Raw genomic sequence first — 26,435 nt, forward strand, 5'->3', positions numbered from 1 at the left:
CTGTTGTCAAATGCGAGCACATGCGCTGTAGCGATAACACGTGACTATGGCCTCTGACGTCAGACCAATATGTATTTTTAATGAAGACGTCGTAAAAATAAAGAAATAAAGAATAAAAAATACTTAATTCAGTCAGGTTCATAGTATGTTGTGTTATCGTATATACTTGAAATTAAGAAGCCTCTTTTCTTACGAAACCTATTCTACATAAGTCACAGATTAGAAATGTTCTGTATCCATTTTATGATAAATAATACTACTGTGAGCGAGGCACGGATGAACATGCATCTGATTGTCATTGTATTGAAAGTATTTTACATCATCAGAAATTCATTCCTCAGAAATTGAGAGACATTTATCACTCAGACTAAGTCTACTCTAGGGTTCCTGTTCACTGAGATTGATGAACTGCTCTCGTGGAATTAACCTGGGGTACCTTTATTGTAGAATATTTGGAGCTGTTGCCATGGCAGCAACCACAGCGCCGCAGCTGGTGCTTGTTGCCATGGCAGAGATGCCAGGATGAGTTAACTTGGCAGTGGTGCAGAACAAATGTAGAGATACATCCATGCAACCTGACTTTTTAATGCTCGAGTTTGGGGGAAATAAAAAGCACAGCCTTCGAGCCAATCAGTGGCATTTGTTTAATATTCAAATTCAAACGTAGCCACTTATCAGGAACAAAGAATGTGCTGACTGACATACAGTTGCAAAGAAATGAGCAGCCATCACTTGATCTGCTCTGATAGTCACTCCACATGTGAGGTTTACATTCAGCATACAGAACAGGGGGCTGTTTTCCACAAGCCTAGGTTATAAACCTATCACAAGAGAGACAGTTTAATAGCGTTTCCTGAGCTGCTGACTAGGGCAGGGCATGAAACTTCACACAATACAAGTCATGTACAGCTTGGTCTACACGGATGTGCTGTATGGCTTGTGTGTAGACAACCTCCACTACGACAGCAGTAGTGCAAGTGATTGGAGGAATTTTACATTCAGCCAATACCACCAAAGAAGCCAATAAAATACAGTAATTCACACTCACATGAATCTGGTAGTAAAATAGAATACAAAATTCTGTCAGCTCTCGGCTGGTACAAATACAATGCAAAAAGAAACATTGCAAAAAGATTATGGCAAAAAGTGACAAATGTGAGTCTTCTCATAGCATTTTTCTTTCCATAATCATTACAAATATCAACATTTTGGATCCTAATGTAGGACACAGGTAACTCACAGTTTTGGTTGAAGGAAAAAAAAAAACACATTAGTGTGCACAAAAACAGTGAGAAAAAGGCTTTCTCAGTCAAAATACCTCTACAAATGTAAACAAAATAGAAATACAGCAAAAATATACTATTTCAATAGCACAATTTCAAAATACATTTTCCTAAATTAAAGCAGCCATTCACATGCATGTTGTTTTCATGGCACAACAAGATGAAACGTATAAAACAACAGTTGCTACAAATGTGTAAGCATGGCATTTGTCATCCGAACCAAAAAGCCGCTCCAAATAATTGAGCCATCAACACCATTTCAAAGGTGAGCAATAGTGTCAAAAGGCCATTACAAGATTGCTGTCAAAATATGTATGCAAAAACATTAAGACATCGGTGTAAGACTCACCAAAATGCTATTGGAAAAAGTGCAAGAACAGTTCAGTAACAATAGGCACACATGAGCCACAGACGTACAGGTCAAATTCAAAGTGCAACCCAAAACTTGGCAATCACCTATTATTTAAAACAATAAGAAACAAAAAGTGTTCCATTACTCATCCTTCTTAAGCTTAGGCACTACAAATGAAATGCTATATATACAGGTAAGTAGCAGCATCTGTCAGAACTGCAGTATAGGTATCAAAGTACTTCACGAGACTGTTTACTGTAGCTCCACATAATACTTACTAGGCATCTTCAAATATAATTAAGATTTTTAATCTTCGACGTCTGATATCAGATTTATAAGTTGCCAAGAATTTTTTTAAATAAAAAGAGACCGAATTCTAACAATTTTTAAAAATGATATGTTGAGAAGTACGTTGGCTTTCTTAAATGATGAGCAAAAACGAAATTCTTTTGTTTTTAAAGAAAGTTATGAGCCAGAAAACTATGCATAAAGATGAAACTATAAATTACTGGCTTTCACGACGGCATGTAACTCGCGTGGAGTCATAAGTCCAAAGGGAAATCATAAATACAATAAATAATAATAATAATAAGAAGAAGAAATAAATGAAAACAATGGAATGTGAGCCATAATGACCACATGTTTCACTCAAGCACGATAGCTGCACCTGTGCTACTCTTACGGTGTGGAATCACAATTTTAAAAATCCTTTATCAGAAGTTAAAAGGGAAAAAATTATGTTACATTCCATCGTAACAGACTTCTTATGGCTACTGGTGTAGCCAGTCGGCAATTTTTTATTTTTTTATAAGGGAATTAAGAGGGGGAAAAAAAGAACATAGAGTATATCAAGTACCCACAGTTGTGGAAAAAAAAAAAAGTGGCTTGGTAAGAAAGCATTATTTAACTACTGCTCGAAGGGCAATATTACTAAAGAAATGTGTTTTCCCATGGAGCAATGGTAATGGATTAGTGTGGATTTTAAATCAAATCTGAAGTTGATACTGCATAAACAACAAGCTAATTAGTAATAGAGAAATCAAATTGGTAAAGTGAACTTCCAACACGCCATCCATTCACAGCAACATCTGCGCAGGCAAGGCGGCGCAAAAGTCTGGAACAGCAATTTAACACAATCGCTTGTTGTTTGTAACAGTAGGAGTATTTTTTTTTAATGGTAACCAGGCTACCTAATGACAATACCAAAATTCAATATCAAAACATTACTGGACTGTTTGTCTGCCTGGAACAATAACAAGGCAGCGCAAAAGCAGGGTCCAACTTTTTTCTCACAATCTTAAGGGCAAAGAATAGAAAAGTTGAATCCAGTGCTAGGTTACTGTCATCTTTGTTTTAGCAGTGTGTGTGAGTGCATGTACTGTAGCATTAGGAGTACTTCAGCTGCTGCAGTCGCCTCAACAGTTGGTGCTGCCTTGCCTTCAGTCTAGCACGCCTGTGAGCCTGCTGCTTGGACTGGGCTACCAGCTCTTTAATGTATGCCGTCCCCTGAACCAGTATGGCCACCTTCGAGGATTTGGAACAGCCAACTAAACCGGGGATCTCATCACGCAGCAACAAAAACCTTGAGCGCAGGTCGTTTCGTCGCTTGCGTTCAAGTAAATTGTGGGTCCTGCGTTTATCCAAGTCGTCGCTGTCTGAGGTTTGAGAGCAGGGGACGTGGAATGTGGAGCAGAGGTTTTGAGGACAGGAGGCAGAAGAAATGGAGCTGGATGGAGAAGACACAGAACTGGTGGAGGTAGGAGAAGAGGCTCTCAAGTCAGGCGACTCAGATCTGGCGTCCAGGAGGTACTTGTTGTGCTGATTGGTGGCGCGGTGGCTGTGTCTAGGCGGCTGGTTTTCATGGTACTGCGGTGAACGGTTCACAGGAGTAGAAGGCTTTTGCTGAAACCTATGTCTCTGCAGGATTGCAGGGATGAATTTTTTCTTCGGCAAGGGTGCGGCATAGTTGTGGTGCTCCTCATGGATGGAGGTTTTGAAACCATTGCTGCTGGGGGCCATGTTGTCTGGTTTCGAAGTCAGGGGGAAAAGTTTGTTGTGTTCCTTCTGTTTCAGAATTATTCTGCTGACCTTCGTCTCCTCGGGGTGGTAATCATCTGGTGGGAAGAGCAGATCACAGGAAAGCATGAGATCGCTTGCAATGAGTCAATATAGAACTTGTTTAAGTAGGGCAATATGAAAGCGTTTCACTATCAGGTTTTCTTTTTCATTGTTGTTCAGTCGAACAACTTTTTCTGCAGTACTGTAAGTCACTCTGTCCTCAACAGGAGTGATGCTTTAAAGTACCATACATACAAACATACATACAGTACATCTTCTATTCCACTTTGTCCACCAGAGGATGGCCGCGGGGGGAGTTGTGCCATTCTTAGCCTCGATGAGCGGTAGTTCAGTAATTCTGTACCAAATATGAGTCCCAAATACCTTCGTGAAGACAATCTGCCAATTTCTACAATTCATCTACTAGTAAAGTTGGAGCGCTATCTTTTCCCAGATGAGGCATTACCATTATCATGTGTGCTGCATAGTCACACACTTCCACCACGACTTTCACATAAAGTTGGTGCTCCCAATCTAATCTAAATACAAGTAACCTCCGACTTACGACCGGGATCGGTTCCAACCAACCGGTCGTAGGTCAGATTGGATGTAAGTTGAATGCCATTCAAAACAGCCGACGCGAGGGTTATAGGCACGACTGTAGTGGTAGATGGCTGTGTGAGAGTGAGATGCCGGGATACTGTGCTGCTGTAACAGTCGTGCGCTTCGCCAGGCTATGGTGTAGCCAGTAGGCTATTTATTTGGTTTTTTTTTATAAGGGAATTAAGGGAAAAAAAGAAAAACGTAACTCACAGTTGTGCAAAAAAAAGTGACTTTGTAAGAAAGTATTAATTAACTACTGCTCAAAGGGCAATATTACCAAAGAAATGTGTTATCCCGTGGAGCAAAGGTATGGATTTGTGTGGATTTTAAATAAAATTTGAAGTTGATACTGCAAAAACAACAAGCTAATGAGCAATAGAGAAATCAAATTGGTAAAGTGTAGTCATACGCGTTGCCGGTGCCAGACACTGAATAAAAAAAAGATAAGCATCTGCTGGCCGTGGTCGTAAGTACAGGTGCACGTAAGTCGAGCAGGTCCTACATCGGATGTTACTTGTAATATTACAAAACAAATGACAAAAACTAAAGTGATTGTTTGAAGCTGTCCCCAAGATATACACACTTGGGGGGGATTCATAATTTGTGTTCACATTATTACATGTGCATCACATCAATGCAAGTGCTGGCACACAAACATAAAAGGGAAGGCTTTTTGTTTGAAAGCAACTAAAGTCACAGCTGACCTAAACATTAATATGCAATCAAGGATGCAAGTCAACAAAGCCAGGGCCCGACAAAAGTCACGGCTGGCATGACTTTGACTCCAGCTTTTCTTCGTGAAAGTCTAAGTAAAGGCTTTTCAGAAATAATGTTTCAGACATGCTTTAATCCAAAACAAAATTTGTCTTCTCTTCAAACACAATTTTAAAAGTTTGTATTTACCTAGCTGCCTCACTCACAACAGGCTGTTTAACACTGAATGAGAATGAGACTCGAGTATTCCTCTGAAGGTAAGTGAAGGCCTTTTCTTTTGATAAGACTATCATTCTTTTGTTTGGGAAACACATGCCAGACAGAAGTCCCCTTGGCTTCCCGCCTCTGGTTCTGTCAAGCTGGGAGAAAAATGTGTCAAAGTAACAAATCAAATTTGTGGCACCCTCGCAAAGGCCCAACTGACCTGCTAAATGACTAATCCTGCTCTGGAGTCTGGACTGACTGACCAAATCCACCTACTGACACCATTGGCACCGTAGTCTGTTGAGCTAGAAGAATGCAACAAGTAGGCTTTGTAGCATTCCAAGCTTCCATCATGCATGATGTTAAATTGTCACAAGTCAGTCTACATACCACAGTGGTGGCATATCATATGGGTCTGCAGAAAAGTTCATCTGTATGAATAAATGGACTGGGGAATGCAATGTTTTGAAAGTTCAAAATATTGAGCAAAGGAAAGGGAGAAAGTTTAAACTGAGAATGTTTTTTGTCTCTTTACAATTGCTGTGACTTAATGCAACAACAGTCACATGAGTTTGACATGACTTTCACATTCTTGACTTCTCACCAGCTTACATTTAAAATGATCGGCTTTGGTTCCAATTGTAAAAAAATAAGAAGTGATGACTATAATTTAAATGTGCACAGCAGACTGCATGGTATTCCTGGATAACAAATTAAGCATTTCATACGTTTGCACAGATCAACGTCAGCAGCAGCAGCAGAATGCTGGATCCTTAAAATGTGATTGGGACCAGCCTTTCTGGTCTCAACTTATCTAACAGTTCACTTACTCATCTCAGTTCATCCACAAGAAACAACCCTGACACAACTACAGGTCTTGTCATGAGTGGAATTAGGAAATGGAGGGAAACACTAGTGTATGGAGCCCTGGATTTTCCAATCAATCAAAGAAGGGAGAAACTATCAGGGCAGCTTCCTTGCAGAGGTGATTGGTTCATGTCACACCCAGGGGATCATTTTATCTCTCCTTAACAAAATCTGGCCTCTTTTGTTTGGCTGCAGTCCCTGTAACCAGAGCTGGAGTAAGCGGATGAAATGGATGGATGGAAAATGGCTGCTTGTTACCCACAGATAGAGGGGAAACATTTGTAGCACGCGCAGTTCAACTTTCAACGAAATAGCACCCGTCATATCAATATAGTGTATGCTAAATATAATGACAATAAAGCTAGTAGTATGTACCAACCATGAATCAGGTTAAACTCAATTTTGATGGGTCGGCTTATGACTAGAAAACACGGTGCAGTAGTAGACACAAATGTTCTGTATATGTTATTAGGAATATGCCACCCCAAATTCATTTTTTTTATTAAAATCTACTGACCCCCACCTACAGTACCCACCAGTCTGTCACAAATGAATGTATTATTTTCATACCCAGATAATCAGCATGTGTACACGTAAAACGTATTGCAGTTATTTTTATCAACCTGATGTAGGCATCCAGTTCAAAGAATGAAAACATTTGTCTTTTGTGAAAAGTCACTCATTCAAATGAATGGCTAGAGAAAGGGTACGATCACAGAAGCAAACATCAACCAGTCCCTTACCTGAAGTGTCAGTCAGCGTCTCTGAACCTGATAGGAGTCTCCTGCTTGTGGACATCTGAGGGGATGCCAGGAGTGAGGTAGCGTCCACGCAGTCAGCCCCCAGAGAATTAAGTGAAGGCACTCTCCACGGGGATGAGATGTTGCACAGGCTTCCAGTGCGAGCGTCCACCCCAGTCCGAGGAACTTTGGCATATCGCTCCCTGACATCGTTGACTATCCTCTCAAGTTTGTTTTTGGCCGAGGAGCAGCTCCACATGCAGTCCTGGATCACAAAGGAGTTCAGGTTGCCCATCGCAAGCCCAGTTGGGCCGACTTTCCCAAACACACACTGCTGATCATCATCCTGACCCAAAAACTGAGAGACGTACTCCAACTTGTCCCCTAAGGATGGGCAGAGCAGCCCCATGGTGTCCCCGCGCGGCACCTCCGGCGCCTGGACCAACTCGAACTTCTTCCACAAATCCTCGCTGGTTGCCAGTGACCGGCTGAAATCACCCCCATGGTCTTGGTCGTCGAAGAAAAAGTGTTCTTGGTCCATGATTTCACAGTGAGGAAAGACGGGACCAAAAGTCGCCATGGAGGCTGCAGGCCGGGAGACGCGCACCTGCAAGTAAACAAATAGACACCCCCCGATCAAACACTTAAATAAGAGCCCTTCTCCAGTGATGAACGGCAAGTTTACGAGCTACGTACAGTACAGCACTTTCAGAAATGATTCAAAAAGTTCTCTCGGATGAGAACTTTCGCCGATGACGTTACAAAGCCACATGATTACAGCACTTTAACGCGCGTCATAGTACAGGACTTCACAGGAGTGGGGGGTCCAGGTTATTGGTCATTTATCCCAAACAGGCTGCAGGTGTGAATGGCAAGTACGACAGCATCCAGGCAGCAGAGGTTGTGACAACGCTTGAAGTTGCACGCATTTACCTGCCTGTTGTCCAACAGTCAAGTCGCCAAACAGTCTCGTCAGAAATACATTACGGCTGAGTAAAGTATCCAAATACGAGTCCGATGGCATTGGGTCCAGTTGCAATGCACGCTGAGATTCAGTGTTGAGAAAAAGATGCTTCATTTCAGTCCGTTCAATGTTGGGCTCGGGACTCGCCGTGTTCCTCTGACTGCGCGGTTTGGACGTGGGAAAACACCGCTGTCAGTCAAGCACGGGGGGCGGGACGTAGTAGTGAAGCTCCGCCTACCAATTAAAGGGAGCGTCCGCAAAAACCTCAGGTGCCCTGCATTTGCAACTATTTGGACCTGCGTCTGTCTAAAATGTTGAATTGTGATGTGCAGAATTAAATAAGTACACAAACTAATCTGTGTCGCATAATAAACTCTTGACTCTTAAACTTTTGAGGTTTCAACGGACACTTTGACAGACGTTTCAATTTCTCGTACCGCTATGCACTTGAATATTTTATGCAACTCAAACAAGGTCTAAATCCAAACGTAACTTGACGTTGGTCCCCATGAGCATTAAAGCCCTGGAGTTAAATTATAAAATTAAATTCAGTGTTAGTGCACCAGAAATTGGTCATCAACTAGATCATGGTTTCTGTTAAAAACTCGTCAGTAAATGTATTGTAATATCCAGAAGGATTCCATGCAAGCGAGAGCAGGATGCAGTCCAGCAGGTTATATTTCACCAACACACCGAAGACAACTTTTCAAGGCTTGACACTGCTTTCTTCAAAAAAAGGCCCCAACAACTACATCCCGCTGCCCCCTCTCTGACACACTTCCACAACGTGTAGCCAATAATAACACTGCAGATCAACAATAAAACATCAGTGACAAAACTAACTATTTAACAGGTATTACAGTATAATGCTTGGCCTGAGACATAGCGTGGGTTTAACATTTCAGCCCCTTTAAGTTATGCAACAAACTACTGCGATGCTCATGTTCTGTTGTCGAGCCCAGTGATTGTGTTGAAGTTTTGGAGAGTTTATATTTTACAAAAGTCCAAAGTCATTCTTCAACATGAGAATCACTAACTTGGATATATATATTCAACACTTTGAATGAAGTCAACACAATAATGAAGAACAAAGGCTCAGTCAGAAGGAAGGATGGTGTCTCTGAAAGGGATAGAAGAAGTGAGAGGAGAGGGAAAAATTCCTGGTGCTTTCACCTGCATCGTGTGCACTCAAGAGCGTGTCATGAAATGACCGATGAGACCGCAGTCAGTTTGTTAGTATGCAATAGATCTTAATTGCTTTGTGATGTCACCACGCCTTAGCAGGTTTGGATAACAGCAGGCACACACAGAAAAAGATAAAGGGACAGATGGAAGTTGGAACAGATGAAAGGAAGTGAAAAAGATTAGGATAGGTTAGGATACAGGAAAAAGAAGGGTCGTTGTAGTCAGAAACAAAAGATGAATGAAATGATGGGAGCTGTGGGTCTTGAAAATATGCGAATAAAAAAGGAACAAATAAGGCCAGGAAGCTGCATAATGAAATAATATTTATATACTGTAAGCACAGTATGTGTGGAAGGAAGGATTAGTTTGCCTTTATACTTCCCACAATGGGGAAAATTGGTTGTTACAGCAGCATAGCAACATTAAAGATCAAAACAGGTAAAACCAGAACCAGATTCAGATTTATTGCCATGGACTTTGTCGGCTGGTCAGGGAGTCTGTAATCCACCAGCAGAGGGAGTCGGGCACGTTGAGCTGGAGAATCTTGTCTTCAAGCAGAGCTGAAAGAATCGTGTTAAAAGCAGAGCTGAAGTCCATGAACAGGATCCTGGGATCAGTTCCTGGGGAGTCCAGATGCTCCAGAACGAAATGAAGGTCCTGGCGAAAGGATCTAAGGATGTGTATAGCACAGGATGTAGGGACAAACATCATGATCAGCTTCTATTTTGTTGGTGAATTTCCTGTGTTTTGTGCTCCATGTCCACCTGAGTTCGATCTGTGATTGACTGTGCAATCGATTCACCTGCTCATATACTCTGCTGTCTCTGTGTTGCGTGCCAGATGTTCATTGCTCCTACGTAGGTAACTTGGCTCTTTGTTGATAACTCGCAGTCTGTTTGTCATTTGTTTTCATTTGCTGTTCCTTGAGCTTTTGTAGTCAAGTTAATCTGTGAGTCAGTTCTGTTGTGCCACGCGAAGTCTGTTTTCTCTCCCTTGGTTCTCCCTGTTTTCTCAGCCACGTGTGCGTGTTATCACCACAAGCTTATTTTTGTTTGTACTTATTTCCTCCCTTTTCCACTTTGTATTTCACCATGATTGAGTGTCTGACTGTTGTGTGCATTTTGTTTTCCTGGACTTTTTTGTACTGAGTGTAGCTTTGCTGACTGAGAAGATGAGCCGTTTCTTTCACTGATGATCACCATTCCTTCTTATTTATTGTTGTTGTTCAAGAACTGAACAGTACTGAAGAATCCGTAAGAGCTGTCATAAAAGTACAGCTTAACAAAGATGTCAAATCACTCAAAACACACATTCGACACGATTCAGACACCAAGATATAAGCTATGAAAGTTCATCAGCAAAGACCGTCAACAACCAAAACTCAAATGCACAAAAAAATACACATCCCAAGTTACGTGCTTAGATTGAAACAAAATATGTGTTCTGACCCTCTGCCCTGCCTCAGACGCCAATAGTACATGTGGAATAAATGACGAACCATATGTAAACCGTAGATGAACTATATCCAGAACTTTTAATTAAAAGATGAACGTTCAAAAAAATACTGAACAACGATCAAACATCGAGTATGTTACACACTGCAGGTGCTTGCTTGGTGATCTTGTGTTTTCTTGTGTTCTGATTCTTGTTTTCTCTTAGACAGGAAGCCTGATGCTACTTACACATTGCAGGCTCATGTAGCTTCAATCTGATGACATTATGTTGGATCATATCAAACGCAGTTATGTATCTTATAAACCTAAAGAGGTGAACTCTGAAATCTATAACAGTCAAGCAAAAGCTACTTAGTAAGTTGTAACAGTACTGCCACATGTTTTGTTGTAATTACATTTCGGCAAATAACCTGGGTTTTGTCTTGTTTGGTAACTTAGATGATTAATTTTGAATTAAAAAAAATCTGTTATTTCATTATTTGCACTCTGCTTATTATTCAAAGTCCTTGTAAATTCAAGAATTATATTACGAGTACAGAGGATATGATTTCGACTTGTGTCTGGTGATGATATGATAAAGACAAATGATGCTGGAACGATCACCGGGGAACAGAGCAATTGCGACACAGAATATGATATTACTTCATTTAACGCCCACAGGGCAGAAACATGAGCTCCGTTTTCATCAAAAACCAAGCATCATTGGATCAGGCCATTTAGTCAAGTGAATAGCTATCATTTATCCTTAAATACTGCTTCACAACTGAGGAGAGATTGTGTGCACAAAGACAGTCTGTGAAATCACTTGAGTCTGTGGAATCCATCTTTGCAGGCCATTTAGACAAGGAAATATAGGAACTGAAGACGGAACATTGATGGAGTGATGAATAGGTTCGGTAAATTGAATGGAAGGTCGAAACTTTGTTTATTTTGTATCGCAATAGATCTCATCATATGTAGTCAAGACAGGTTTGTTCAGGAGGCATGATGTTTTGCACATTCAAATTTATGATGTTGAAGCAGGTGAACGCATACAGTACATGCACAATAAATTCATAGCTTTGTCCACACAGCAACCCAACACCATAAGAACACTGATCTGTTTCTCGACCGAGTGGAGTGAAACTGACAACACCAGAACCAAGGACACACTGTGTGTCAGATTTTTTGATCAGATAAATATGGACTTGATGGATGTTTTTTTATTTTATTTTATTTTATTAACACCGCCAGAAAATCTTCTTCCGTAATGACTGTTACCAAATGAAGATTTCATTAACGGAAATCTTGACAGTGGGGCAGAAAGTGGTTCAGGAAGTCACTGAAGGGCTCAGAGTGAGAGGAGAGGAGAGGAGAAAGACAGACAGATGACCTGCAGCGGGTCCACGAGGAGCTCACCAGTGAGCGCAGCTGGCCGAGGATGACTCTCTCCAGATAAGATGTGATGTCAGCACCTCCAGCCTTCAGTGGTTTAGCTTCCTCAGGTGGGGGGTCTTTGACACGTGAACCAGGCAGGATGTCTTCCACAGCTGTGGGACGATGCCTAACTTCAAGCTCAGGTTGAACATGTGCTGGACAATTCCGTGCCGATCTGCACATCTATGTATCTATTTAAAAAAAAGGATCTATATACTCTAAATATATAGATTTATTTTCTTAATTATGTACTATGTGATGACAAAAAAAAAACAAAACATCAAATTCCAAACACCCTGGAGGGTTTAAAATACTGATTAACACACATCCCGTAGCACAGCAGCGTCTCACAGAGTAAACATTTATGTATGAGGCTATGGCTGATGTTTTGCTGGGAGGTGAGCATCAGCCACTTGCAAAGCTTTAAAGTTTAAAATGATCAAACAACACCACAACAATCGAGCTGATTGAAGATTCCCTGGTAGGAGGCAAGTACACCACGTGTGTCAGCAGTCCTTAGTGTATACCTCCCACACTGAAGACCATGATGATACTCCATCCAGACTACATGAAATGCATCAAGGCTGATTTTGATACCTGCTCCCCAGTCGTCTCAAAGTAATCAGCTTCAGATGAATGTAGACTCTAAAGTTGTTTTCCTAACTCATTCACTTTGTATCTGTGGAGGGCAAATTGCATGAGTCATACCCAAGAATGAGTTCATTTTTTTGGGCCCCGCAGATTTGGACACTATTAAAGGTCTGACCGTGGTGGGGTTGCAGCAAGAGCAACAGCCTCACAACCAGGGCGTTCCAAGATGGCTTGCTGCTCAAGACACTCGGTTCTGTATTTGGACTCTGTATGTTCTTGCGCTGGCCTCCCACAGTCCAAATAGAGAGGCTGACAGAGTACTCAAAGAACAGCCTGGGATAGGCTCCTGTTCACCGTGACACTCATAAGGGAAAAAAGTGCCAAAATGACTTTGATGACTTTTTTCTTTCAAAATCTTGACCCAATGCTCTAACATGTAAATAAGCCAGCATCGGGTTATGTTCCCCCCGGCAGTTTTAAGTGAGTAAACAGTGTTGACAAATGCTGGCATGCTCATATGATGAGACTAATAGGATCATATTGCGTTGAGGCTTGTGGAATAGTCAGAAGCAAAATTGCATCACCATTGAACAGGCTTATAACAAAAACACTTGCTGCCACTCTAATAACTTGCATATATATTAGGTGCCTTAATAAGCCTTTGATTACTTTTTCAGGCTCACAGTTTTTATTTTAACAAAGCCTCTCAGCAGTCATGTTAAGGTCCTTACCATGACATATTTTTTAAAACATTTTCAAATAGACTCATCAACATCATCAGCCAAGGGACTGTTAAAAGGCAAGTTCAATTAAAAAAAAACAAGCATTGAGGATATGTAGGGCCACATAAAGCATCTTGGTGGGCTGTATGTGGTCCGCGAGCCGCCATTTGGTGATCCCTGGTTTTACAGGCCTGAGCGCAACACAGCAAAAAGTGTAAAAACTTTGGCAATATTTTGACAAAATTACATCTGCAAAATTTTTAATTGACAGCAACAGCTCCCAATGTAAAACAACCCTAGGCATTAGGAGCCCCATATGTTTTTCCTTTTTGTTGGCCATCTTCGAAAAAACGCTTTAAATTTCAAAGCACATGTAGAAAATACAGCAACAGCGCTCATGATTGACTTTCCCTCTTATGTAAGCAAACACACAAAGACATAGTAAGCACACACAGAGAACATAAATGACCCAGACACTTTCATAAAACAGAGTGACGATGCTTGAATTTTGCCTCTCTACCGTGATTGTTGGAGACTTGCAAAAACATATTACACTTGAGACGAGAATAAAAATATCAGAAATGAGACACGACCAAGTCTCACCTTGAATCCTGATATCAAGCTGTAAAAATCTTTCTTACTTGAAGGGGAACTATTGATGTTTTTGGTGACATTTCACCAGCTGCTCTAGACCAGTTACTGTACTACGGCTGTTTCCAGTGGTGGAGGGTGTCAGCATCACATACTCTGCAGGTGTAGACTCTAATTACTGGCTTCCTCTGAGTCAATAGCTTGACACCCATTGTACTTCTGTAACCAAGCTATACTCAAGTAAGGGTACAGCTGCCTAGCAGAAGGCAAGCCAGGCATCCATCCTCGCCCACTTATCCATGGCTGGGTCGCTGGGGCAGCTCAGTAACCCAAAACATGTTGTGCTGCATCAAATTTAAAGGAACACACCACTCCTATTCTGACCCTAGTATGGTTGGACTGAATAAAACCTGGTGATTTTCTAAGTGAAAAAGGAGAAGTAGAATGTACTGCAGATTTAAAATTGGGTTCGCTTCGGTGCGTGTGCAGTAATATCATCCCCCACCCCTCTCACTCTCACTTTAACTGTTCATCATTGGGTGATGTTTGTGAGTTCAGTGGCGACAGTGTGGCTGCATCCTTCAGACGTAATCCTGAGGAGGTGTAGTCCTCCTGCATAAAATGTTCCAGTGATTCCATCCCAGTGAATGGTCTCAGAAATAACAACAAAGTACAGTTGCATGGCTAGAAGTACACAGTCATGATGGTTCTATTGATGGAAGTGCTGCTGCACAGCCATCAAAGTTCTCCCTAGTGTGATTCTGCAGGACATTGTAGTTCTCCTTTTTATTCGCCTAGGATCCGCCAGGATTATTCACCAGGTTTTATTTTGTCCAACCGTACTTGGGTCATGCAACTATTCACCTAGCCTTTGTCACATTTAAATTTGGTGTGTTTTGGATCCTAATAAAACCACTTGCAATGCAACATGCTAGCAAAATAGAATAATGAACCATTCAGTGTGTGCACAAAGACAAGAGAGTTAAGTATCAACTTGTCTAATACCTGGGAAGAACATATCACATCTTGGGATAGCAGTGGTGTGTTCCTTTCACAGTACATTTCAGTTTCAGTACAATTGTAATTGCAATTCTGTATAAGCGTCGTCAGAAAAATATTGATACACTCAAATGCGGCAATATTTTATAACATGATACTGTATTTTATATTGATATTCAGCAAAAAAAAAGTATATGTTTGATATGGCCACGTTTCGCTTCTTTGCTCCTTGTCATAGACAAAGAGAGTTCAGGGTTCAAGTCCAGAACCTCCATGTTAGCCAGAGGTGGGCAATTCCTAAGGGGCCAGGTTATATAGAGTGACCCTTGAGAGGGACCGTCAAACCCAAAGAAGCTCATACATCTCAAAATCTACTTTCAATTCTGATGTATTTTAAGGAGCAATAAATACTCCTAAAATAACCAACGGAGAAGACGAACAATTAAGAAAATTATCAAATGAGAAAGTTATGTTTCAGTTGTATCATAATGAACAAAAAACATTGCACAAGACAAAAATGTCAGAGGCAACAACAGTGTCAGTTTTATAGTTTTACTCTGACTCCAGGAGGGCCACATAAATACAGTCGCATTTGGCCCCCGTTGACGCATGTAGCTCTGCAAGCAACAGCCTCTTCGCATTAGGAAGCTGAAGGGGTCAGGGGATCACAGGGCGCAGTCAACAGCGTGCAGGCGAACGTTGCTGCATTGACATTGCCTGACATCGATTACATTTCCGCTCTGCTCTAAGCATGACATTTGCTCCCAAGACTTACAAAAATATTTCAAACACAGGATAAAGACAGACGGCTGCTTGTTAATGTTAATTGCTCTTTTAACAGCTAATCTTCTCAACCCCACATTTTCTAACAAACTTGCTTCCGCATAAAGATGAAAAAAAATTAAAATGCAGACTATATTTTATTATTCTTTTTTTTCCCAACGCATGGTGGAGGCATCGCCGCTAGATGGCAGCATTTGATATATTTGACTGGTTACGATATTTAATCGTCAATAGATAAGCCTCCGAGACCGTTCTACACATGGCAGGGCATTTACAGCATATTTCATTCAGTCATTCATCAGATATCCATAATTTATAATCTAACACGAGACAATAGAACTGCAGTCAATAGAATAGCTTATTTATAATATTATGTTACATGAATAAATATCATAATTAGAAGCTACATTTATTTACACTACCGTTCAAAGGTTTGGAGTCTCTTAGAAATGTCCTTATTTTTGAAAGAAAAGCACTTTTTATTCAATGAAGATAACTTTAAACTAATCAGAGATATACTTTACACATTGCTAATGTGGTAAATATCAATAAATAAATAGCAATATCTACATTGGTGTATAGAGGCCCATTTCCAGCAACTATGACTCCAGTGTTGTAATGGTACAATGGGTTTGCTCATTGTATGAGAAGGCTAATGGATGGATAGAAAACCTTTGTGCAATCATGTTAGCACAGCTGAAAACAGTTTAACTCGTGAGAGAAACTATAAAACTGACCTTCCTTTGAGCAGGTTGAGTATCTGGAGCATCACATTTGTGGGGTCGATTAAATGCTCAAAATCGCTGGAAAAAGGGAACTTTCATGTGAAACTTGGCAGTTTATTCTTGTTCTTAGAAATGAAGGCTATTCCATGCGAGAAATTGCCAAAAAACTGAAGATTTCTTACAACGGTGTGTACTGCTCCCTTCAGAGAACAGCACAAACAGGCTCTAACCAGAGTAGAAAGAGATGTGGGAGGCCCCACTGCACAACTGAGCAAGAACATAAGTACATTAGAATCTCTAGTTTGAGAAATAGACGCTTCACAGGTCTTCAACTGGCAGCTTCATTAAATAGTACCCACAAAATGCCAGTGTCAACATCCACAGTGAAGAGGCGACTACGGGATGCTGGCCTTCAGGGCAGAGTGGCAAAGAAAAAGCCATATCTGAGACTGGCCAATAAAAGAAAAAGATTAATATGGGCAAAAGAGCATAGACATTGGACAGAAGAAGATTGGAAAAAAGTGTTATGGACGGACAAATCGAGGTTTGAGGTGTTTGGATCACACAGAAGATCATTTGTGGGACGCAGAACAACTGAAAAGATGCTGGAAGAGTGCCTGATGCCATCAAAAAGGGATTTTGAATAAGGAAGGCTGTCACTCCATTTTGCAATGCCATGCCATACCCTGTGGACAGCACTTGATTGGAGCCAATTTCATCCGACAACAGGACAATGACCCAAAGCACACCTCCAAATTGTGCAAGAACTGTTTAGAGAAGAAGCAGGAAACTGGTATTCTATCTGTAATGGAGTGGCCAGTGCAGTCACAAGATCTAAACCCCATTGAGCTGTTGTGGGAGCAGTGTGACCGTTTGGTACGCAAAAAGTGTCCATCCAACTTGTGGGAGGGGCTTCTAGAAGCATGGGGTGAAATTTGTCCAGATTACCTCAACAAATTAACAGCTAGAATGCCAAAGGTCTGCAATACTGCAAATGGAGGATTCTTTGACGAAAGCAAAGTTTGAAGGAAAAAATTATTTCAAATACAAATCATTATTTCTAACCTTGTCAATGTCTTTACTATATTTTCTATTCATTTTACAACTCATCATGGTAAGTAAACGTGTGACTTTTCATGGAAAACACAAAATTGTCTGGGTGACCCCAAACTTTTGAACGGTAGTGTATGTATTGGTTTATTTATTTTTTAGTTACTGAAGTGTTGCGTTTCTTATTTGTCAACCAGGAATTCTTTTTTGTAAAAGATTTCTATCTTTGAAAATTCAAGCTCAAACCAACACTTATTGCGCATCTCACTATGACTGTGATGAAGAAGCTGTAAATGTTATCTCAAGAGAGTTCACTACGAGAAAAGCTACAGATAAGAGTAACAGGTACGGTGACTTGGTGAAAGGTTTCACAGCAAGAACAATGATTTGTCTGTTGTCAATTTAATGGGACATTCACTCAGTGACATGGTTGTATACTATATTGTGTCTTGTGTTGTATTAAGGCCATAACCCTGCATGCCCAAACAAGTAAAAAGATTACAGCTCACTCAACCCACATTTTCACACACCCATTTTGGCATCAACACACGTCCATTGGTGCATTCAGGACTCAAGTGATTCTCAGTTCTGCATCTTCATGCATTTTTTTTACCTTAAATATCATCATTTTAACATTTCTTTCGCTGTCACATTAAGATTATTTGTCACCAAGCTTATAAAATATGTGTTGTTTCTTTTATTTTGCTGGACGCATTTTTGTTTACTGAGCGTGAGAAACAAGTCGGTTTGTTTCTGTGCTTTGATTTCTGAGGAGGACTGTGGTACAATGACAGTATTTATTCGACAAAACTTGTGTACTGTCGTTGGCAGCTTTTATTTGGGTTTTTCATTTGTCACATAACTTCCTGTGTTTGCCTACGTGTCTGTGAGAGCTCCTGGTGTCACTGGAGTCAGAAGATGAACCTGATCACTTCGTATGCACCTGGAGGGGTGCGGCCCTCGGAGACATACACGTTTCTCATTTTTGTAGTTTGTTTTATTTTAGAGTGTTGAGTTTTGAGTCTTCATTTTCCACAACTCCCCCATTCCTGTATCCTGTTCACCTTTTTTGAAATGAATGCACTCTTTATACTACATAAATAGGCACGGCGTGAAAAGGCACTGCTATCTTCAGAAGAAGTCCATGCCCTTCAAATAGCAGTGCTACAGATGTCTTTCCAAGGACACGCAAAAAAAAAAAAAAAAAAAAAAAATCTACGAGGTGCACCCACATGTGAAGCGTCACGAATATGAAGTTTATCTTTGTGATGATTGATTCTGGTGATAACAGAACAAGACCGCTGAGATGTTCAGTCAAGTGTCAGGCAGTAAACCTGTGAACACACAGGTCTATTTTCTCCCATGAGGCCGGGCCGGTCACCTCATGTAATAATGCACTCGTCAAACTTTCCATTCTAAAGATAAATAAACCCTGGAGCGGCTCATGAGAGCAGAACGCTCCACCGTCAGCTGCGTGGGGTCTGTTGTGACACAGCAGCTGTTGTTGTCCACCCTGTCACATGTTCTTTAACGCAAACAAACATCTCTGTCGCTGAAGAGCGTTGACATTTGTTCTTGTGTACTTAAAACCAACAAGTCCTCTCGACATGAACATGACCATCTCAATCATTAACCCTGTCACACCATTGACAGCAAGAAAGAAAAAGCCTTTGCTTTTGACAAAGTGATTTAAACTAATAAAGAAAATGCATGTTTTACTTAGTCTCATAGACACTTGGCTTCATTTTTTAAAAAGTGTAATGGAATGTGATTGCAAAGACAAGGTGGAGAATGTGGTGACGTGCCACATTGCATGCTCACATGAATGAGTCAACAATGAGTCAGCTCAGGTGTGCAGACAGGCGTTCTTGTATGTGAACCTTTTGCTACAATATTGTGATATTTGTTACATTTCAGGAGCAACAGGGTCACCTGGTAGGTGGAAGAACTGTTCCTTAGCAGTGATAGCATACATACATCTTCAGTGAACCACCTCTTAGTCCTGTTCAAGGTTGTGGGGAGTGCTGCCCCAGCAGTCATTGGGCAAGGGGCAGGAATACACCCTGGACAGGTCGCCAGTCCATCACAGGGCAACTGTGATAACAATGAATACAAACAAAGAAAAGAACACTCTTGTCTTTTTTGTCTCTTTCTCTGCCATTTACAATAGATCGCTCATTGGGTTTTATAAAGTGGAGGAAGTTCCTTTCTGAGTCATATCATGTATTTACTTGTCCTCAGTCTTTATCATTCCCTCCCCACCATTTGCAGTGAATCAACTGCAGGACATTTTTGCGTCCGATTGGCGCTGTCAGTGCTTGTCAGGACAACAGTACCTCTGTTTCTTTCTCACAACTCTCTTGTTCTCAAGTTCTCCCTTCTTTGGGTCGTGAAGTCCCAGGAGCTTCTCTGATATCTCACACAGTTTGCACGCACATGACTGAAAACACAACCATGCTGCGAGAGATACTGAAGCCCCTGATGAGAGGTGATCATCTTGGCCTGTATCAACTCAACCACAAGAATGTCTTTGGGAAGTCAAACTACACACGTTAGGATGCTATTTTGTAAAAACTCACATACAACTAAGTCAACAAACCAGTTATTCTGAGTAGTTCAACTGTGAAGGCTTATGAACATGTTCTGACAAAGTTGCATCGTGTGAGCAACAGATTTATTTATGCCGTTGCCAATAGTTGGCAAGTACGCAGTGCTTGCTTCCTGTTCACCAGACATGGATGTGATTTCTCTCAGCCTTTTTTTTTTTTTTTTTTATCTTCCAACAGTTAAGAAAAAAATCACCAAACAAATAACTACGTAAGTAGTAATTAGTTTGGACGTTGAGCCGTTGATAACTTGCCATGTCTGACAAAAGCCACGGCATTGTCTTGTTTTTCAGGTTACAGCTGACGCCTTGAGCCTGACTTTACGCGACTGTCTCCAAATGGAAACGCTCAAGGTTACACCTTGATGAAATCAATGGGGCCACGTCATTTGCAAAGCATGAACCCGGATATTCTTACTCATTAAATGAAACAAAGGATGGAAACTAATCCAACTTGCTCCCAGGGTTAGTTCTGAACGGGACAGTGCGGCCTGAATTGGTGAAGAAGGACTGACTACAGGACAAATCAGAAGGTTAAGAGAAATGTGGAGTGACTACCTTGCCAAGTAGGCAGGTTATTTCAGGCCAGGTGAGGTGTTGTCCAGGCAAGGCTGAATGATATGACCTGAGCAGACAAAGCGCTGCAAAGAACTGGCGAGCAGACATGCATGAACACTATATTGGACCAAGGTGCGCGTAATCATCTGGTCCTGAACTCTGTCTGTTACCAAGGGAGCTAATGAGTGGAATACTTGGTACAGAATATTGATCCAAACCAAACCTCTCTCTGCCCAAGACAGACGTAGTGACTGGTTCAAGAAGAGATTTCCAGTTGCAAAACCTGCACACAATATTGGCCCCGCAGCATGCCTCATGAGTCAGTGCTCCCTTCATCATGACATTCTTCTATTCACATTGTGACCTTGGTGACAACGGTGTGGAACACTGGGACTTGTCATGACCTCCACAAAGTCAACAGCACCTGCAAGTGGTTAACTTCAATGTCTGCTCCACACAGCATCACTAATGATAGACTTTGGAGCTTGTGGCACCATGTTACTTGCATGTTACAGAAGTCGCCTTCTAGAGTGTGTTGCAGTCATCCAAGCAGGTGCTCATGGAAACATCCTCTGATGACCACAACATCTTTTCATCTTGCACTGTCTGTGTTGACAGCAGGCCAGTGTCACCGCTAAAAACCACAGGCATAGTTGTGCATTTTGGCTAACTGAATCACAAACACCTCCTATACGCCAATTTCAATATCAGATGATAACAAAAAGTAGAATTTAATTCCAAATTATTCCTTTCAGTGAAAATGGTGAAAAATACTTATTCCCCAAATACTTACCTTTACCAAAGTAGTAAAAATTGAAGTAATCTGCATTGAAATTCAATGTTACATTATCTTTAGTATTCACGCCACAACCATGTTAACCATGAGAATTATGTCCTGCTAGTTGGAAATCGGGAATCTCTCTTATGAATCAATTTCCTATAATTCAAATTCAAATTCAACGTCTTAAGGGTTGGAGTAAAGGGTAAGGGTTCAAATGAAGTAAATTAATGAACTTTTTTTTTTATATAATGAAGTACACAGCAAGATGAAGTTGCTCTCCTGTTTTGCAAATTCAAGGTTACTGCAGGCAAGAGTTACACTCTTCATACAAGATGTTCTAGCTCAAACCTAGAAAGCCACACATAGGATTATGACTTGAGCAACTTAAAGCATGGTTGAGTGGCTGCTTCTAGTTAGCAGCCAATGAAAGGGCACATCTCAAAGATCAACAAGCAGCAAAGAAGACCAGGATTCGCCACAGCACCAGAAATGGAATGCTCATCGTGAATAACCTTGAGGACTGGTCATAAAGTTTGGCATTGGTTCTGAGAGGGAAATGAGAGGCCAGCAGGGGGCAGACTTGGGGACTTGGCCCTCCATCAGAGTCGAAAAAACGATTACTGTCGCTCCTCTCCTTCACCGGGCCAAAACTCCAAGAAACATCAAAACACAAGTTTTTTTCTGTTATCTCTTTTTTCTTGCCTTTTTCCAAAATGTTGACCAAAGAGGGAAAGGCATGATTCTCTTTCCCATGAAATAATTTCCACCTCAACTTACCAATCCGTTGGTCATCAACAGCGCCATTTGATTGTGGACCAAGTAGAGCGCTGAACTGCTTCAGTGTACAATTTGCCATTAGCTCATGTTTTTCAGGTTTTCGACACAGAAAATGTATTTTCTTTTATAATACAAAAATATAGGGCCAAGGAGATTTCGCAGACGAGCTGAATGGAATTCCTAAAAGTCCTTTTTTCGGTTTTCATTTTAAACTGATTGACTTTTTTTTTTCTTTTGGGCCATAATATAACATCTGATCATTGTTCTTATAATTGTCTTTTTCTTGTCATTCACATTCTTAAGCAGCTCACCTGGAATATGAATTATAATCTGTTGCACCAGGGCTAACAAATATCAGCCACGTTAATCCTACTGTGTACTTGGGCCAGCATTTCACAGGAAAAATACCAAAGCTGCTGAACTTCGAAGCTCACGACAAGCCCCCTTTCCCCTTCACATTCTTACGCTGTGCGGCGGCTGTGTGTGTGTATTCTCTTCTGACTTTCCATCCCACCTTGCAGCTGCTATGTGTACTACGCTGCACGTTGCTTTGTATGACGCACAACTCGCAAGGTATCGAACAGACCCCTGCATTCACTGCATTGTGACTGTCGCCCTCACACTGGTTCGGCAACAAATAAACACAGACATGAGGCTACTTATTCACACGCATGCGTGCATGTTGGTATCTCTATCTTGTGAGGACCGCTCATTGCCATAATGCTTTCCCTAGCATCCCACCCTAAACCTAACCATCCAAAACAAATGACTAACCTGAACCAGGACTCTGACCCAATCTTAAACCTAATTATAATGACCCAGCTATATTCAGGCTTTCATTCTCAAAATGAGGCTTAAACCAGACACCACATGGAGAATGCATGCCCAAGAATTGAAGTATAGCTATACAAGGTACACAAACGCACACGCGCTGACGGATCCGGGTGGTGTGATGTCTAATGGGCTGCCAATTGCACATCTAACACACTAGCTACAAAGCTCTATTACTACTGTTGTGTCATTTCCTGAATCAGGCAGTTTGCTCTCACAAATGGAATCACTTCTTTCAGTCACTGGAAGAAGATGCTTTCATGCTGAAATCCATTCTAGAGACATAGAAATGAGATATGTTACGTTATCCGTGGGAAAGTCGCATCAAGGTGAGCTCCCTGTGGAAGCTTGCAGCTCAGGTTCTTTGTTTTGTTGCACTTAATGCATGGGAGTTGAAGCAGGAGTTGTTCTGGTGTTTTTGTCGACTATGGGAACGATTTCCACATTTGTACTTACAGAAGAGAATTACTTGAGACTTAAGTGCATGTGTGTCCTGGAATAGCTTTAGTTCTCTGACATCAAAAGCGTTCACAATTTTCATTTTCAGGAAAATGGGACACTTCTAACCACTCCATTCAGAACTAGCAAAAACTGAGAAACAGGACTCAAGAAAACAGAGCTAAGAATTGAGTCACTGGTGGAAATGGCTCGGCACTCTCAGTGAAGACCTTGATTTTTATATAACCCAATGGGCCAGTGAACTCAGATGATATGATGGAAAATAGCTGGAATCCCAAAATTCAACTCAAGTAGAGTCATACAGGAAAAACCATATCTGCCCTGTGCCTCTTTCTTTGAAATTTAGGACAATTGCAACATTTACCCACACACATGCCTCGGTTAGAGTTTCACATTGTTTCTTCAGTCAGGAAACTGACATCATTGCTGGTTACTCTTCAGAGATGGAAGGCAGTTGGCTGAACTAAGTACTTCTCAGAATGGAAATTCTTGACCTAAAAAAATCAAACGCAAAGCCGTCAGCAAGAATAAGTACGAAGCAAGTGTTACAATGAACTTATAAAAAAGTGTGTCTTTCTGAATGAGATGACATAAAGGAGCTGACGTAAATAGGCTTCTTCAAAGAGGAATTGAATACTATCAAACAGTAACCAGCCCTCAGAGTTCTCAACTCCACTCAGTACTGTAATGTGCTGTAAGTGCAAGGGCGTGTGCACGTATTTGATGAAGCAACAATTGGATGAAGCCATTTCCAAGCACACTGGAGCCAACATGGCTGACACAAGATGAATCAACTTGTCATTATCCACCATTCTTGGACACTGTTGAGGTTAAAATAACTTCATGACTGAGACAGAAATTTTATTCTACAGAATTTTGTATTCCATCCAGTGATTCTGACTTGTGGTTGTTTTCATGTGAGCTCATCCCTGCCATCATGTCTCTTACATGATGTGTGGTAGTGAGAGTTTTTCGATCTTGTCTCCCAGAATTCAGACCGCACGTGGAAATATGGCGTCTTCTTGTATGTTTGTACTCTATGGTCTGTTTCAAGTACAGTAAATAAAAAACGAACACAGTGTTATGTTGTTTTTCTTGCGTATTTACGTCATTTGGTCCTATGAGCAATTCCATATATGAAGTGAGTGCTGCAGATATTGACTTACTTGACAGCTCAGGGCGAATGGTCTTATCTAATCTAAGCGTGTTGACCCTCATTGATTAGTCTGCATGGCAAACTCACCACGCGTCTATATGGTCTGAACAATGCCGTACTCGTGCCACTATCAAAATTTCAACTGCAGAAAACACTTAAAATGGAACCTTTGTGTATATATGGTGGGATCTCTCGAGCGATAACCTCGAGTTAAAGGGAGGCAGTGTCTGCAGACCTGACTGGTACCTAAAAGTGTATTTGCATGAGGGGGCAAATATTACAGATGTCTGTACATCTCCTGTAGCCACACATACAGTTTCCTATTCAGACTAGTGGTGCTGGATTATAGATGTGTCCACTGGAGACCGCTTGGTATGTGTGGTGGGCTAAAATGAGAGCCTATAGGAGCAGCAGAGAAGACATTTGTAAATAAGATGTTAATCAGAGCTCTCAGGCTGAGGGTGGGTCAACCTCTGCCGACCACTTGAGAAACCTGCCTGTTTATTTTACCTTACATGAGGAATCTTGTACCAGCATCCAATCTACACAAGCTTTCAAAATGGTTTCTTTGAACATCAAACTTCATAGACTGTTTTTGTTGAAACTCCAACACTGAGGTCGAGATTAATGGAAAGGCTGGTAATATGTAGGTCACCTGGATTGGGTTACTTAATTATGGAATACAGAGTGATACAAAGTCATTCACAATATAGATGGCATGGACACTTGGTTTTTATTACGATTAAATTTAGTAGTTCTAACCTATAACAACCTATATTCTACACATTTAGTTTTGTTTCAAAAAGGTTGAATAGAAAACTGTTTTCTTTCCTTTCCTTTGTCATGATCTTAAAAACTATTTAAATAACCCTCCCTAAAAAGGTTACTTTTAGTTAGTTGTATTTCGTTTGGGAATATGTTCACAAAAGGAATAAAATAGGAGACATACACACACACATATAAAATATACACACATAAAAACCTAGAAACCTAATTGTTTTTCTTTGATTTTGTAACGCCATAAGATTGTGTTAGATATACAGATACGCTTTGGGTTTGAAATACATTATATTTTAAGTTGTTATTATGCACAGGCCCAGAGTAATGAGTGTGGTGTGTCCGGACTCCCGTGACAGACTTGTTTGCGTGTCACAAGAAATAATGGAAATGAATAAAATCAAGAACTTCCTTGATTCCATTGAATATTGAAAAAAAAAAAAAAAGAGGCTGATATTATGTTATGTCATTGTGCTCCTTTTCAGTCCCAAACATAAAAGCTGATATTGTATGGTGAAAACCCCCTATTTTTTTAAACAAACAACTTATTTTTTATGCTCCCAATATATATATATATATATATATATATATATATATATATATATATATATATATATATATATATATATATATATATATATACAAGGGTTGTAATTCCTTCGTTCATTATTCTATTTATTAATATATTATTACAGGGTACCTTTACAGATTCACAAGAATCTGTAAGAAGAATCTACACAGATGAATTTGCAAAGAATATGCTTCTTTTCATTGTATTTAATTGTGCAGAATAGTTTTCACGTTGCTTCAATTGGCGTGGATTGCATATATATATATATATATATATATATATATATATATATATATATATATATATATATATATATATATATATATATATTAAACTCTCAGAAGTAAGAAATACCAACTATTTAGAATTAATCAAGCAAAATAGGTGCAAAACAATGATAATAAATATCGAAATGTGAGGAGGAAAAAAAGCGCAAAATATATGGCGTCTAGTCACTTCAATTATATACTATCAAATGAAGAAAAAACAGGTCTTAACGGGTTCGAAATTGATTCGGAATCATTTCCGATCGCAGAATGTGGGGCGGGTCCGGGGTGGTGACGTGGCTGGAGTCACCCGTTCTGACGTCGAAAATTTAAACACATGTCGAAGCACAAAT

At 40.6% G+C, this 26,435-nt stretch overlaps 1 protein-coding gene across 2 annotated transcripts; it reads right to left on the reverse strand.

The window, feature by feature from the left end:
* Window positions 1–672: 672 nt before the first annotated feature.
* Window positions 673–7,940, reverse strand: myclb (MYCL proto-oncogene, bHLH transcription factor b). 2 transcript variants are annotated; one of them, XM_053864045.1, is made up of 3 exons: window positions 7,755–7,940; window positions 6,825–7,428; window positions 673–3,749 (listed from the first exon to the last, which is right to left on the reverse strand). In XM_053864045.1, the coding sequence occupies exons 2-3, from the start codon at window positions 7,399–7,401 to the stop codon at window positions 3,022–3,024; spliced, it is 1,305 nt and encodes a 434-aa protein (XP_053720020.1). In that variant the 5' UTR covers window positions 7,402–7,428; window positions 7,755–7,940; the 3' UTR covers window positions 673–3,021. The 2 variants fall into 2 exon arrangements, with proteins under 2 accessions (XP_053720020.1, XP_053720019.1); XM_053864044.1 differs by lacking the exon at window positions 7,755–7,940 and having other exon boundaries at window positions 6,825–7,562.
* Window positions 7,941–26,435: the final 18,495 nt, after the last annotated feature.

Source organism: Synchiropus splendidus, chromosome 4, assembly GCF_027744825.2.
Source record: "Synchiropus splendidus isolate RoL2022-P1 chromosome 4, RoL_Sspl_1.0, whole genome shotgun sequence".
Classification (NCBI taxonomy): Eukaryota; Metazoa; Chordata; class Actinopteri; order Syngnathiformes; family Callionymidae; genus Synchiropus; species Synchiropus splendidus.

Coding starts and splice junctions, on each gene's coding strand:
- myclb (XM_053864045.1), bottom strand. CDS start 7,401: ATGGCGACTTTTGGTCCCGTCTTTCCTCACTGTGAAATCATGGACCAA. Junction 3,750..6,824: donor GACGCTGACTGACACTTCAG/GTAAGGGACTGG, acceptor TCTTCCCACCAG/ATGATTACCACCCCGAGGAG.